The following is a 16,910-nucleotide window of genomic DNA, read 5'->3' on the forward strand; positions in this document are numbered from 1 at the left end:
TGAAGAGGAATCCTTTTTCTTTTCTTTCCCTCCAGGCTCTGCCCTGTATGGCCCTATCGTCCGGGCGGCCTTGGCTCCCTCTATTCCCTGATCCACGAAAGGACGAGCTACTGTCAGTCCAACGGCGCCTAGGTAGGGGGGGTGGGAATCGGTTTTTCCTATCCGACGCCTTCTCCAAAATTTCGTCCAATGCTTTACCAAATAGGTACTGACCCTCACAAGGGACGGCACAGAGTTTGACTTGATTGGAAATTTTCTGTCCAATTTTTTTAACCAAAGTGCTCTGCAACCTGAATTTGAAATGGCGCATGCACGGGCGGCACCTCGGACGGAATCTACTGCAGCATCAGCCAGGAATCCTGCCGCCTTCTGTAGGGAAGGTAATGCTTCCAGCAGTCTCTCCCTTGGGCATTTATTTTTTATATTTGCTCACTTAATTCCTCCAACCACTTGACCATAGCATGCGCTGTGCAAGTGGCGGCTACCCCCGGTTTAAAGGACCATGCCGACGCCTCCCAAGCAGATTTTAGAAATGCACCAGCTTTCTTGTCCAGGGGATCTTTTAAGGCACCCATGTCCTCAAATGGCAGTGCTATTCCTCTGGAGGTACTAGCAATGGCAGCATCCAGTCTGGGAGCTTTTTCCCATTTCTCGCATACCTCTTCATCGAATGGGTATTTATGTTTGAGTACCTGTGGTATGGACATCTTTTTGTTGGGCTTTTTCAGTTCTCTTTTAAATTAGATTTAGCAGGTTATCATGAAAGGGAAAAACTCTGCCTTTATTCCCCTCTAGATTACTAAACATGCGGCTCTCTAGGTGTTTCAAGCCCGATGGTAGACCTTACAAGTTTTAGCAACTTTCCGATATCTTCGGATAGAAAATAAGGACAACCTTCTTCCTCATCTGAGGAGCCAGGTCTGAGCTATCAGAGGGGCCTACTGTCATGAACTCATTTTCTGCTCCACCAGTTGAGAGTTCCCCTTCCGTTCTCCCTTTGGTGGTGACAGGAGGTAGTGCGGTTGGTTTAAGTGGTAGTGATCTGCCACCTGATGAGGAAGATAACGATTGGATCTCTGGAGTATCAGACTGGATATAAGACAGCCGACGCCCTATCCGGGTGCTGGTGATTCAGTCTGCTTCTCAGGTCCTGGACTTCCGCTCTCTTCCAGTCTTCTCAAGTTAAGTTTGCTTTTTTTGCTAATGTTCACACTTGCGCTTGTTGGTCAATTCAGTTTCTTGTGTAATCAGCCTGCCCCTGCTGGGGCTATGCTGAATTTCCACTCCTATTAATCAGTATTTGCCAATCTGCTTTTTGTCCCTTATTAGATTGGCCTCTTTTTTTGCTCTGTCTCAGAATATTTCAGAGTGCTGATATAGGTTTAGAAGTCTTTTGCTATCAGAAGTGTTGGACAATATTTTTGTAGTTTTTTTTTTGGCAGATTGCAGACAGTGTCTTTCCTTTCCTGTCCTTTTTAGTTGTTCAGGCCCCATCGTTTGCTCAACCTATTTTCCTGCCTTTGTTTGTATTTTCATCTTGTTTCACCGTCAATACATGTGGGGGGCTGTCTTTCCTTTGGGGTCTGCTCTGGGGCAGTTAGTTTTCCTCTTTTCCTGCTTTAGGCTTATGTAGTTCTCCGGTTGTGATGAGGCGTCTAGGATCATCAAAGAAATGCTCCACGACTGCTGCTAGTTGTGCGATTAAGATCAGGAATCTGCATAGTTACCAACTTCTCTGGTTTTCTGAGACTTAGCTTGTTGTCTTTTTTCCTCCTCGGTTACCCATTCATAACAGAATCACCAACCATACGGCAGATTCTAGGGTACTCAAAAGCAGGAAAGAATTGTAAAAAAAAAAAAAAAAAAAAAAAAAAAAAATATGTGTGTCAGAATTTTTTTTTTTTTTTATTATGTATTTTTTCCTCTGGGGCCGTAGGAGGATTTTTTTTCCTAACGGAGATTAAGCAACTGTCTGATCGTGTGGAGCAGCTTGCTGCTGAAGTACAGGGAATTTCCACTTACCTTATTCAGTCACATGCTGCTGAACCCAAGATTCCTACTCCTGATGTGTCTTCTAGGGATCGGTCTAAATTTCTGAATTTTAAGAATAATTGTAAATTATTTCTTGCTTTGAAGCCTAACTCATCGGGGAGCTCTGTGCAGCAGGTTAAAATCATCATCTCCTTTGCTGCACGGCGAACCCCAAGATTGGGCTTTTTCTCTGACACCTGAAAATCCTATTCTGACTAATGTGGATGCATTTTTTCAGGCCTTGGAGTTGTTGTATGATGAACCTAATGCCGTTGATAAAGCTGAGAGAACCCTGTTGGCATTAAACCAGGGTCAGGATCCTGCAGAGTTGTACTGTCAAAAATTCCGAAAGTGGGCGGTCCTTACTACATGGAATGATAGTGCATTGGCAGCTCTCTTTCGGAAAAGTTTGTCAGAGACCGTAAAAGATGTTATGGTGGGATTTCCTGTTCCCTCTGGTCTGGATGGCTCTATGTCATTAGCTATTCAAGTTGATCGGCGTTCACGTGAACGTAAAACTACACAGGAGGCGCTGCCACCTTTTGAACAAATGTCTGAACCTATGCAATGTGATGGGGTTTTGTCTAGGGCGCAACGTCGGGAGTTTAGAAGGCGTAATAAGCTGTGTTTTTTCTGTGGAGACGCCTCTCATACTATTTCTGTCTGCCCTAAATAAGAGAAACGTTTTGGACACACATTTGCTGTGGGCAGTATACAACCCAAGTTCCTTTTGGCAATTACTCTGATCTGCTCCTTGTCCACATTTTCCACTAAGGCTTTTGTGGATTCAGGAGCAGCTCTGAATCTGATGGATTTGGACTTTGCTAAACGTTGTGGTTTGTCCATGACGCCTCCTTAGACGTCTATTCCTTTGAGGGGTATTGATGCCACTCCTTTGGCGGAGAATAAACCTCAGTTTTGGACCCAGGTGATAATGCGAGTTGCCCCAGACCACCAAGAAAATTGTAAATCTTTGGTGCTGTATAATTTGTATGATACTATTGTTCTGGGGTTCCCCTGGTTGCAAACTCATAACCCAGTTTTGGATTGGAAATCTGTGTCTATGGTGAGTTAGGGTTGTCAGTGTGTGCTTAGGGACGCTCCTGTTTTCTCCACCTCTCCTCAGTCTCATGATATTCCTGATTATCTGGCTGATTTCTCTGATGTTTTTAGTGAGAGTAAGTCTGCGTCTTTGCCTCCTCAAAGGAGTTATGACTGTGCAATTGAGTTGATGCCTGGGTGTAAATTTCCCAAGGGTCGGCTTTTCAACTTATCTGTACCCGAACATGATGCTATGCGATCCTATATTAAGGAGTCGTTGGAGAAGGGTCATATTAGACCATCCTCGCCACCTTTAGGTGCTGTTTTTTTTTTTGTGGCCAAGAAAGATGGTTCATTAAGACCGTGTATTGATTATCTTTCCCTTAACAAGATGACTGTTAAATATCAGTACCCGTTACCTCTGATGTCTGATTTATTCTCCAGAGTTAAGAGTGCCTGCTGGTTTACTAAGCTTGACCTCAGGGGGGCGTATAATCTTATTCGCATCAAGCACGGGGATGATTGGAAGACTGCGTTTAATAATCCAGAGGGACATTTTGAGTACCTGGTGATGCCTCTTGGGCTCTCTAATGCCCCTTCTGTCTTCCAATCCTTTATGAATGATATTTTCCGAGACTTTGTGGATAAGTTTTTGATCATCTATCTGGATGATATTTTGATCTTTTCTAGTGATTGGGATTCCCATGTGGAACATGTCCGGACTGTGTTCCGGATTTTGAGGCAGAATTCCTTGTTTGTTAAGGGATCGTAGTGCCTCTTTGGTGTACAGAGGATTTCATTTTTGGGATTTATCTTGTCTCCATCGACTATTGAAATGGACCCAGCCAAGCTACAGGCCATTTATGATTGGGTTCAGCCTACTTCTTTGAAGGCTCTCCAGAAGATTTTGGGTTTTTCTAATTTCAATCGTAAATTTATAGGTAATTTTTCTAGTATTGTCAAACCACTTACTGATCTGACCAAGAAGGGAGCTGATGTGCTGAATTGGTCTCCTGATGCTGTCTCAGCATTTCAGGAGCTTAAGCGGAGATTTACATCAGCTCCAGTTTTACGGCAACCTGATGTCTCACTTCCATTTCAAGTGGAGGTGGACGCTTCTGAGATTGGTGCAGGAGCTGTGTTGTCCCAAAAAGACCCTGTGACTTCTAAGATGAATCCCTGTGCCTTCTTTTCTCGAAAGTTTTCCCCATCTGAACGCAACAATGACGTGGGAAATCGGGAATTGTTGGCCATGAAATGGGCATTTGAGGAGTGGAGACATTGGTTGGAGGGAGCTAGACATCAATTTGTTGTCCTCACCGATCACAAGAATTTTATTTATTTGGAGTCGGCCAAACGCTTGAATCCTAGACAGGCTTGATGGGCCTTGTTTTTCACGCGTTTTAATTTTGTGGTCTCTTTTCTTCCGGGCACTAAGAATGTTAAGGCAGATGCCCTTTCTAGGAGTTTCTTCGCTGATTCTCTTAATGTGACCGAGCCTACTACCAACCTAGGTGAGGAAGTAGTTCTTTCTGCCATTTCGCCCGATTTGAGACACGCCCTGGAGGAATTTCAGGAGGATAAACCTGAGTGTTGCCCTATGGGAAGATTGTATGTTCCTGACCAGTGGAGAAAGAGTGATGTCTGAAGTCCATTGCTCCGCATTGGCTGGTCATCCGGGTATTTTTGGTACCAGAGATTTGGTGAGTCGGTCGTTTTGGTGGCCTGCCTTATCTCGTGATGTCAGGAATTTTGTACAGTCCTGTGGGACTTGTTCTCGGACTAAACCCTGTTATCGTTCTAGTCGGTTGCTGATGCCCAAGAGGCCATGGACCCATATCTCAATGGATTTTATTTCTGATCTTCCTGTCTCTCAGAGAATGACTGTTATCTGGGTGATTTGTGATAGATTCTCGAAGATGGTCCATCTTGTACCACTCCCAAAGTTGCCATCTTCCGCTGAGTTGATGCCCTTGTTTTTACAACAGGTGGTTCGGTTACACGGGATTCCTGAGAACATTGTGTCCGATAGAGGGGTCCAGTTTGTTTCCAGATTCTGGAAAGCCTTTTGTTCCAATCTGGGAATTCAGTTATTCTTCTCCTCCGCGTTTCATCCCCAGACCAATGGGCAGACTGAGAGAACAAACCAGACCCTGGAGTCTTATTTAAGATGTTTTATATCTGCTGATCAAAATGATTTGGTCTCATTTTTGCCCTTGGCCGAATTTGCGCTGAACAATAGAGCTAGTTCTGCCACTCTGATGTCACCCTTTTTCTGTAATTTTGGGTTTCATCCTCGATTCTCTTCAGGGCAAGTGGAATCTTCGTCCTGCCCAGGTGTGGACACTGTGGTTGTGAGAATGCATCAGATATGGGACCAAGTGGTGGATAAGTTGTCACTCTCTCAGGAAAAGGCCCAGAGTTTTTGCAACCGGCGTAGGACCATTGGTCCCCGGTTTAAAGTGGGTGATATGGTTTGGTTGTGGTCTAAGAATATTCCTATGAAGGTTGCATCTCCAAAATTTAAGCCAAGATTTATTGGACCTTATAAGATTTTGGAGATTCTTAATCCGGTTTCTTTTCGATTGGCTCTTCCAGTTACGTTCAAAATCGATAACGTATTTCACAAATCACTGTTGAAGAGGTTTGTTGAGCCAGTAGTTCCTGTGGCGGCACCTCCTGATCCTGTATTGGTTAAAGGCAATGTGGAATATGAGGTAGAGAAAATATTGGATTCTCGTTTGGTTAGACGGAGACTCCAGTATTTGGTCAAATGGAAGGGTTATGGCCAAGAGGATAATTCTTGGGTCTCTGCCTCTGATATTCATGCCAATAAATTGGTTCGTGCTTTTCACCGGGCTCATCCTGGTCGGCCTGGTGGCATGGATGAGGGTTTGGTGACCCCTCCTCAAGGGGGGGGGGGGTACTGTCATGAACTCATTTTCTGCTCCACCAGTTGAGAGTTCCCCTTCCGTTCTCCCTCTGGTGGTGACAGGAGGTAGTGCGGTTGGTTTAAGTGGTAGTGATCTGCCACCTGATGAGGAAGATAACGATTGGATCTCTGGAGTATCAGACTGGATATAAGACACCCTATCCGGGTGCTGGTGATTCAGTCTGCTTCTCAGGTCCTGGACTTCAGCTCTCTTCCAGTCTTCTCAAGTTAAGTTTGTTTTTTGCTAATGTTCACACTTGCGCTTGTTGGTCAATTCAGTTTCTTGTGTAAATCAGCCTGCCCCTGCAGGGGCTATCCTGAATTTCCACTCCTATTAATAAGCATTTGCCAATCTGCTTTTTGTCCCTTATTAGATTGGCCTCTTTTTTGCTCTGTCTCAGAATATTTCAGAGTGCTGATATAGGTTTAGAAGTCTAGTGACTTCAGGGTTAATTTTGCTATCAGAAGTGTTGGACAATATTTTTGTAGGTTTTTTTGGCAGATTGCAGACAGTGTCTTTCCTTTCCTGTCCTTTTTAGTTAGCCGGGACCCATCGTTTGCTCAGCCTATTTTCTTGCCTTTGTTTGTATTTTCATCTTGTTTCACCGTCAATACATGTGGGGGGCTGTCTTTCCTTTGGGGTCTGCTCTGTGGCAGCTAGTTTTCCTCTTTTCCTGCTTTAGGCTTATGTAGTTCTCCGTTTGTGATGAGGCGTCTAGGATCATCGTAGGAACGCTCCACGACTGCTGCTAGTTGTGCGGTTAAGATCAGGGATCTGCAATCTGCATAGTTACCAACTTCTCTGGTTTTCTGAGACTTAGCTTGTTGTCTTTTTTTCCTCCTCGGTTACCCATTCATAACAGCCTACTTCCCCCTGCTCTTCCTCTGAGTCTATATTGGTAGCAATTTCCGTAGGAGGAGGTGGGGGTGAAGTTGGGGTTGTGGTGGGTTTGGTGGAGCCAAGTGTAGCTTGCTCCTTTAACTCATCTTTTACTGTTGTCTTTACTTGATCCCGGATCATAGACTTAATGTTTTGAAATAGGGATGGTGACTCTTCGGTCACTGTTTTCTTAATGCAAGAGCGGCAGAGTTGCTTATCATAAGTTTTAGCTAGGGTCTTTTTTCATAATGCACATTCCTTATTTTTTAGTTTTGATGTGGCCTTTCCCTAAAGAAGAAACATGACATAGGGCAGTCGTTAATAAAATGTGTTGCCTTACAAAGGCACTCATCTGGGTCTGCCATCTGGAGAAGCGTGCCGCCTCTCTGCTGCTGGTCCTGGCTCTGGAAGGAGCAGTCATGCACAGCTTGCAAGGACCGGTGGCCCCCTGCACACCTCATCTTATTTATGTGGAGGAGCGGTGTGTGCTTCTGGAACCGCTCCCACCCGGAAGTGTCCAAGCACACCGTCTCCCCCGGCGTGTGACGTCACTTCCGGCGCGACCGGAAGGAGTCTTCACTCAGTCGGCGCCAGTGTCGTGGTGGACACGCCTCCCCTGGCCCAGCCTCCCGACAGGAGCGGCTGCCAGGGAGTCCAGCGAGGAATGGAACACGCGCGGCAGCTCCCGGGATGACAGGCGCGTGCTACCGTGCTCAGCCGCTTCCTCCCTCCCCGTGGACCTCGGCCTCCGGACCGGCAATCGTCAGAGGGGATCCCCTTGAAGGTACGTAGTCTGCCACAGGCATCCACCTGCAGGAAACCAAACTGGGGAGAGAGGTGCCGCCCCCTTCTTTTATCTCTGCTACAGGTTTCTCTGTTTCCTGGGGGCGGATACCATCTTTCATGTGCGGTGCTGTCATGGGGAAGGGAAAATCATGTTTTTTGCAGAATAGTGCATGTCACTTCTTTCAGCATTTTTCACCCACTGAAAGCAATGGGTGTTGAAAAAACACTGAAAAAATGCAATTATCAGGTTTTCCCACGTTTTCTTGTGCCAAAATCTCATGAAGTAGAACAATTTTTTTTTCTGTCACTAAACTTTATCAGCATGCACAAGAGACAAATGTAGCATGATAAAAACACAGCAAAAACGCAAGAAAAACCAAGCAAAACCTGCTTTTGTTTCTGCAGCTTCTTTATTGCCAAGAGAGAAAAAAAAAACCAGAGCAAAAAAAAGAGCAAAAAAACAGAGCAAAAACATCACGTGTGAACATAGCCTAAACCTTAAAACCTAAATCACATGCTACAGATCAATACAATCGACATGATAAAATGTATGGTCTGGAAAATACATGAATATTGCACAGCCCTTGCTTTCAGAAGGCACAGATACACACCTTTTATAGTATAATGCATCTCATAATTACACATATAATATTACTGAGCCTTAAAACACTCACATAGAAGTTACATTCACATACTATTAGTCACATAATGTACCTGGACACCTCCACCAGAGCAGCAAGCAGCTGTACGACGCACAGGAATGGCTTCTTACCTTGCCAATTTGTTTTCGCATATGAGGCATTTTTTTCATCAAACTGGATAAGTTTCTCATGGTTAGCTGTATAAAAGAATTTTAAGTCAGAAGATATTATACAGGGGTACAAAAAAATAACGTTTAAAATAGATGCTAGTGTAGTTGAAACTGAAGTTTCCAACAGACAAATATAAAACCGCAGAATATCTATAGTCCTAATATTTCATAGGTAAAATACTGCAAAACAATTCTGGACATATTTATGGTTTTATTTATTACCTTTCCTTCTGTTTCTTTTTTACTGGAAGAGATTTCTTTAACAAGTTTAGGTATTTCTCTGTAAAAATAAAATAAATAATTATAGGATATTACAATTCACAGAAAAACGCCGGCTACTGCTCATCTCCGATAAAACAGCTTAAGGCTATGGGCCCACGTAGCATTTTAAAACACACAATGAAAACCGGACTCCTTCCCAGAAATCGCGCGTTTTTTTCCGCGCGATTTTACCGCGATTCTGTTCGCGATTTTGCCGCGATTTTCTCAAGCACTTTCCAAGCGATTTGAATAGTAAAAGATAAAATGTTAAAAAAATAAAAAAATCAGGGTATATTTACCTTCCGACGTCCCGCGCTGCCATCCCGGGCCTCAGCGTTCCCAGCGATGCCTTGCGAGACCTGTGATGACAGTCTCGCGTTACTATAGTGATCTCGCGAGACCGCTAGAGTCACGCGAGACTACGTCATCACAGGACCTTGCCGCAAGGCATTACTGGGAACGCTGAGGCCCGGGAATGCAGCGCGGGACTTCGGAAGATAAATATACCCCGATTTTTTATTTTTTATTCTTTTTTTTACAGGGGTATGGTTCCCAGGGCCTGGAGGACAGTCTCCTCTCCTCCACACCGTGGGTACCAACCGCACATGAGACGCTTAACTTCCCGCATGGTGGGCATAGCCACATGCGGGAAGTAAGCGATTCTCATGCATTCCTATGGGTGCGGAATCGCGGCAATTCTTTGCGATTCCGCACAAAAGAATGATCATGCTGCGATTTTTTCCGCGATGCGATTCCGCCGCAGAAAAAAGCGCAGCATTAGCACAGCATGTGCGGAATGCCATAGGAATGCATGGGGTGCGTCATGCAAAAGATTTTTAAACGTTTTTGCAGCGTTTTAACGCCGAAAATCGCGGCAAAAACGCTTAAAAATCGCATCGTGGGCACACAGGCTAAAGAGGGGTTTCTCCAGAAATAGAAGAAACATTACAAAAAGGTTAATTGTAAATCACTCTTGGCTTCTCTAGAGAAGTGGTCACTTTCGCACATTAAAATGGAAGCTGTCTTGTTACAACAGCAGAAATTAATCTAGGAATGTTAATAGAACAGGATAATGGGAGCATGTGCAGCAAGGAGCTCTGTCCCATCATTTCACGTGTAGGAAGATGGATCAGAATATCCACTGTGAACACAACACTTTAAAGAACATTAGTGCTGAGGTAAGAAGAGGCTGCTCACACTGCTGTCCACCATATGTATCTGACCTAATACTCAAAATACCAGGGGTTTGGAGGTAATAAGAGGCTGCTAACACTGCTGTTCACCATGTATATCTAATCTAATACTGAAGATACCAGGTGTGCAGAGGTAAAGTGAAGGCTGCTAACTCTGCTGTTCACCATCTGTATCTGAACTAATACTGAAAATACTAGGAGTGCAGGAGGTAAGAAGAGGCTGCTCACACTGCTGTTCACCCTATCTGATCTAATACTGAAGATACCAGGAGTGCGGAGGGAAGAAAAGGCTGCTAACTCTGCTGTCCACCATGTGTATTTGATCTAACACTGAAAATAACAGGAGTGCAGGAGGTAAGAGGAGGCTGCTCACAATGCGGTTCAACCTGTCTGATCTAATACTGGAGATACCATAGAGAATTATTTCTATATCACAAGATATTCCACAGCACTTTACATTTTAGAGAGGACTTGAACAGCTCAGATACCAAAAGAAAGGATAGCCCTGTTCGCGAGCTTACAATCTATGAGGAAATAGGAAGGAGAGGAAATTAGGGATACTGAGGTAAGAAAATGCAGCCCACAGTGCTGTCCAACCTGTTTATCTGACCAAATACTTGAGATACCAGGAGTACTGAATAAGAAGAGGCTGCTCACACTGGTAATAACTCTGAAACGCTTCCATGGATCCCGGTGATTCTGACATGGTTTTCTCGTGACATATTGTACTTCATGTTAGTGGTAAAATTTCATTGATATAACTTGCGTTTATTTGTGAAAAAAGCGGATATTTGGCGAAAATTTCGCAACTTTGAGTTTTTATGCCCTTAAATCACAGAGATATGGCACACAGAAACTTAATAAATAACATTTCACATATGTTTACTTTACATCAGCACAATTTTGGAACCAAAGTTTTTTTTTGTTAGGAAGGTATAAGGGTTAAAAGTTGACCAGCGATTTCTCATTTTTGCAACACCATTTTATTTTTACGGACCACATCACATTTGAAGTCACTTTGAGGGGTCTATATGATAGAAAATACCCCAAAGTGATACCACTCTAAAAACTGCTCCCCTCAAGGTGCTTAAAACCACATTCAAGAAGTTTATTAACCCTTCAGGTGCTTCACAGGAATTTTTTAATTGTTTAAAAAAAAAAATGAACAACATTTAACTTTTTTTCACCAAAAAATTACTTCAGGTCCAATTTTTTTTTATTTTACCAAGGGTAACAGGAGAAATTGGACTGCAAAAGTTATTGTGCAATTTGTCTTGAGTATGCTGATACCCGATATGTGGGGGTAAACCACTGTTTTGGCGCATGGCAGGGCTCAACAGGGAAGGAGCGCCGTTTGACTTTTTCAATGCAAAATTGGCTGGAATTCAGATCGGACGCCATGTCACGTTTGGAGAGCCCCTGATGTGCCTAAACAGTGGAAACCCACCACAAGTGACCCCATTTTGGAAACTAGACCCTCCAAGGAACTTATCTAGATATGTGGTGAGAACTTTGAACCCCCAAGGGCTTCACAGAAGTTTATAACGACAGGCGTACAATTAAAAAAAAAATCATTTTTTCCACAAAAATGATCTTTTCACCTTCAATTTTTATTTTCCCAAAGGTAACAGGACCCCAAAAGTTATTGTAGTACGCCGATACCCCAAATGTAGGGGTAAACCACTATTTGGGCGCATGGCAGAGCTCGGAAGGGAAGCAGCGCCATTTGACTTTTTTATTGGAATTGGGATCGGACGCCATGCCGCGTTTGGAAAGCCCCTGATGTGCCTAAACAGTGGAAATCCCCCACAAATGACACCATTTTGGAAACTAGAACCCCCAAGAAACTTATCTAGATGTGTGGTGAGCACTCGGAACCCCCAAGGGCTACACAGAAGTTTATAACGCCCGGGCGTGAAAATAAAAAAAATCATTTTTTACACAAACATGATCTTTTAGTCCCCAATTTTTTTATTTTCCCAAGGGTAACAGGAGAAATTGGACCCCAAAAGTTGTTGTCCAATTTGTCCTGAGTACACAGATAACCCATATTTGGGAGAAAACTACTGTATGGGGACATGTCAGGGCTTGGAAGGGAAGTAGTGACATTTTGGAATACAGACTTTGATGGAATGGTCTGCGGGTGTCATGTCGCGTTTGGAGAGCCACTAATGTGCCTGAACTATGGAAACCCACCACAAGTGGCCCCATTTTGGAAACTAGACCCCCCAAGGAACTTATCTAGATGTGTGGTGAGCACTTTGAACCCCCAAGTGCTTTACAGAAGTTTATAACACCCGGGCATGAAAATAAAAAAATCATTTTTTTTTTTTTCACAAAAATGATATTTTTGCCCTAAATTTTTTATTTTCCCAAGGGTAACAGGAGAAATTGGACCCCAAAAGTTTTGCAATTTGTCCTGAGTAGGCCGATACCCCATATGTGGGGTTAAAACACTGTTTGGGCGCATGGCAGAGCTTGGAAGGGAAGGAGCACCGCTTGACTTTTTCAACGCAGAATTGGCTGGAATTGAGATCAGACACCATGTTGCATTTGGAGAGCACCTTATGTGTCTAAACAGTGGAAAAAAAATCCCCCAATTCTAGCTCCAACCCTAACCCCAACACACCCCTAACCCTAATCTCAGTCCTAACCCTAACGGGAAAATGGAAATACATTTTCTTTTATTTTATTATTTTTCCCCAACTAAGGGGGTGATAACGGGGGGGTTTGATTTACTATTTATAGCGGGTTTTTATTTTTGGCAGCTGTCACACGCTAAGGCCTCTTTCACACTTCAGTTTTTTACAATCAGTCACAATCCGCCAGGTTTTGAAAAAAACGGATCCTCAATTTTCTTTTGAGGATCCGTTTTTTTTCCCCATTGACTTCCATTAATGGCGGATTGCCGTCCGTTGCATCCGTTTTTTTTGAGGATCCGCCAAAAGTTGCTGTCCATCACCATCCTCAAAGATTTCAAAACGGAGCTTGCAACGTTTTTTTCTCTGGCGGATCCTCCAGACACTCATTTAACCCGAAATTCATTCTGGATGCCGGACAAAAAAAAAAATCTCTCTCTCTCTCCTTTTGGCAGATTTTGACTGATGCAAAAAACTGAAGTGTGAAAGAGGCCTAAGGCTGGTTTCACATTAGCGCTTTTTAAGCGCACGCACGGCCGGGGGTAGCTCCGCCCCCGAGCCGGCTCTCTGCCCGGCGTGCCCGCCCCTTGCTTGTAGCGCCGCCTCCTAGCGGACAGCGGCGCCTGCGATCGGCGCACCCTATCTTTAGCATAGGGTGCGCAGATCGTGCGCAGGCCGTGCGCTAGTTGCGCTTTGACCTGCGCCGCGCACTTTTCACGGTGCGCGCCAAAATCCGAAAAGTTCGATTTTGGCGCGCACGGCGCACCGTCAAAAGTGCGCAGAGCAGGTCAAAGCGCAACTAGCGCACGATCTGCGCACCCTATGCTAAAGATAGGGTGCGCCGATTGCAGGCGCCGCTGTCCGCTAGGAGGCGGCGCTACAAGCAAGGGGCGGGCACGCCGGGCAGAGAGCCGGCTCGGGGGCGGAGCTACCCCCGGCCGTGCGTGCGCTTAAAAAGCGCTAATGTGAAACCAGCCTAAGACACGCTTTTTATTGTAAAAATAGTTTATGCATCACCACATTTTGAGAGCTATAATTTTTCCATATTTTGACCCACCGAGTCATGTGAGGTCTTATATTTTGCGGGACGAGTTGACGTTTTTATTGGTACCATTTTCAGGTACGTGACATTTTTTGATCGCTTTTTATTCTGATTTTTGGGACGCAGAATGTACAAAAACCAGAGTTTCATGAATTTCTTTTGGTGAGTGCGTTTACACCATTCCACGTGCGGTAAAATTGATAAAGCGCTTTTATTCTTCGGGTCAGTACGATTACAGCGATACCTCATTTATGTCGCTTTTTTACGTTTCGGCGCTTTTATACAATAAAAACAATTTTATATAAAAAATTATTTTGCATCGCTTTATTCTGCGAGCTATAACTTTTTAATTTTTTCGCTGATGATGCTGTTTGGCGGCTCGTTTTTTGCGGGACAAGATGACATTTTCAGCGGTACCATGGTTATTTATATCCGTCTTTTTGGTCGCGCGTTATTGCACTTTGTTCGGCGGTGTGATAATAAAGTTTTTTTTTTCTTTTCTTTTTTTTTTTTTCTTTAAGGGGTTCACTAATGGGACAGTTTTATAGGGCGGGTCGTTACGGACGTGGCAATACTAAATATGTGTACTTTTATTGTTTTTTTTTTTATTTCCAAAAAATGAATTTATTATTAGGGAAAAAAAATGTTAATTTAGCAATTTTTTTTATAAATTATTTTTACACTTTTTATTTTTTTAACTTTATTACATTGTCCCAGGGGGGACATCACTGTAATATGTCAGATCGCTGATCTGACACATCACACAGCGCTGTGTCAGATCAGCGATGTGACACAGGCACTACAGCAGGCTTCCTCATGCCTGCGCTGTGCAGGCACTGAGGAAGCCGCCTCCCTCTGCAGGCCCCCGAAGGTCCCCGCCGCCATACTGGATCCGGGGACTTGCCGGGAAGGAGGCCCCCGCAGCAGCACTGCACATCGCACTGCTGTGGGGGTCTCAGGGAAGCACGGAGGGAGCCCCCTCCCTGCCGATGCTTCCCTAAACCCCCAGTACACTGCGATCGTGTTTGATCGCAGTGTGCCATGGGTTAATGTGTTGGGGGCGGTCTGTGATCGCCCCTGACACATAGTGCCGGGTGTCAACTGTGATAATCAGCTGACACCCGGCCGCGATCAGCGGCGCTCCCCCCGTAAGCGCTGCTGATCGCGATGACGTACTATCCCGTCCCCTGTCATAGGGGCCCGGGTCCCGTGGACGGGATAGTACGTCATGTCAGGGAGGGGTTAAAGTCAATGGCCCAGTCAGCACTAATGCCGCATTCTGTTTTTCAGGTAAGTAATCCGTTTTTTTTCTCTTCGCTACGACAGCACCCACTGAGAGACTTTCAAAGATAGTCACCTGGGAGGGCACACCGTGTTAAGGACAGATCTACCGAAGTTTAAGTTCTCAGAGGAGGATAAATCTAGTCTATAGTGACTATAGAAGGTAGATGGAGAAGACCAGGTTGCAGCCTTACATATTTGTTCAATTGGGACGCCTGCCCTCTCTGCCCAGGAGGATGATATGGCCCGAGTAGAGTGCGCTTTAATACCCCGTGGAAGGTCTTCTCCTTTTGCCAAATATGACACTGTGATTGCATCCCTGATCCATCTGGACAGCGTGCTTCTGGTAACCTTAGACCCCTTCTTGTTACCCTGCTTCTGGTAACCTTAGACCCCTTCTTGTTACCCTGGAAGGAGATAAAATGAGCCCTACTCTGTCTCCAGGGATTGGTTCTATCTAGGTAGACCAGGACTGCTCTCCTCACGTCTAAAGTGTGAAATTTAACCTCTTCTGGCGTGACTCGGTTCTCATAGAAGGAGGGAAGGCAAACCTCTTGGGACCTATGAAATCTAGTGGCCCGCTTGGGAAGATAGGACGGGTCTGTTTTCAATACCAGCTTGTCCTGGCTTACTGACAGGAATGGGGGATCTACCGATAGTGTCTGGATATCACCTACTCTTCTTGCCGAGACTAGGGCTACTAGTAGAGCAGTTTTCAATGAAAGGTACTTTAATGATGCTAGGTGCAAAGGCTCAAACGGGGCCTGGGTTAAGGCATCTAAGACTAAGCTAAGGTCCCACGTTGGTAGCTGAGGGATGTGGACTGGACTTGCTCTCTGACAAGCTGAAGTAAATCTGGTCACCCATTTGTTGCCTGCCACATTGTGGTTATATAGGGCTCCTAGAGCCGATACATGAACCTTTAGGGTGTTAACTGAGAGCTTTAACTCTCGGCCCCTCTGCAGGAATTCTAGTATAGCTCTAATGGGTACTTCACTGGAAAGTCTTGCAGTATGAAAAGCTAAAAATTTCTTCCATATTTTCACATAAATTTTCCTTTTGGATTCTTTCCTACTCTGTAGTAGTGTTAATAAGATTATCGAGAATCCTCTTAACCTCAATAGCCTACTTTCAAATTCCATGCCGCTAGGTGCAAGGATTTGACTCGGGAATGGTGGCAGGGTCCCTGAGACAGAAGGTCCCGATGTAGCGGGAGAATTCATGGGTCGGCTATCGACATCGCTCTCAACCGAGAAAACCAAGGCCTCTTGGGCCAAAAGGGGGCTATCAAGATGACCCTCGCCCCTTCCTCCCTTATTTTCCTGACCACTGTTGGTATCAACATCATTGGAGGGAAGGCGTAGGCTTGTGGAAATGTCCAGGGTGTTTGAAGGGCATCGAGGACGTTTGGATTGTCCTCCTTGTATAGTGAAGCAAACTTTTCTACGCGTCTGTTGGCTCTTGTTGCGAACAGATCTATGTCCGGTCTGCCCCATTTGGCCGCTATCTTCTCGAAGATGTGTCGACTGAGAACCCACTCTCCCTGGTGTAAGGTCTGGCGGCTGAGATAGTCCGCTCTGGAATTGTCTACTCCTCTGATATGGATGGCGGACAAGGAGCGGAGATGCAATTCGGCCATCTCTAGAATTTTCTCCGCGATAGACATGAGCGGACCTGAACGCGTACCTCCTTGTCGATTTATGTATGCCACTGCGGTGCTGTTGTCTGTTTGGATTCTCGTGTGGGTACCTTTTAGCTGCTGAGGAAATTTAGATATCGCAAGATATATCGCTGTTAGCTCCTTCATATTAGACGAGCTTTCTGTTTCGAAATTGGACCATTGGCCCTGCACCATGCTTTCTCCTACATGGGCTCCCCAACTCGATGGGCTAGCGTCCGTGGTAACTACTCTAGAGGGGGTAATCCACCATGGAACCCCTCCTGTTAGATTGTAAGGGTTCAACCACCATCTCAAGGAGCTGATTACTTCTGGTGCTAGGGATATCCTCCCAT

The 16,910-nt window shown here is 44.9% G+C and overlaps 1 protein-coding gene across 2 annotated transcripts in view; it reads right to left on the minus strand.

The window, feature by feature from the left end:
- STXBP3 (syntaxin binding protein 3) overlaps nucleotides 1–16,910 on the minus strand; it is a 152,364-nt gene that overhangs the window by 42,577 nt on the left and 92,877 nt on the right. For both annotated transcript variants that reach the window (XM_073582860.1, XM_073582861.1), the window contains exons 11-12: nucleotides 8,704–8,761; nucleotides 8,443–8,508 (exon numbers count right to left, since the gene is read on the minus strand). In XM_073582860.1, coding sequence (XP_073438961.1) covers nucleotides 8,443–8,508; nucleotides 8,704–8,761 — 124 coding nt within the window. The remainder of the gene's footprint in view (nucleotides 1–8,442; nucleotides 8,509–8,703; nucleotides 8,762–16,910) is intronic.

The sequence above is a fragment of the Dendrobates tinctorius genome, unplaced genomic scaffold, assembly GCF_039654945.1.
Source record: "Dendrobates tinctorius isolate UK_male_01 unplaced genomic scaffold, ASM3965494v1 ptg000074l, whole genome shotgun sequence".
In the NCBI taxonomy this organism is placed as follows: domain Eukaryota; kingdom Metazoa; phylum Chordata; class Amphibia; order Anura; family Dendrobatidae; genus Dendrobates; species Dendrobates tinctorius.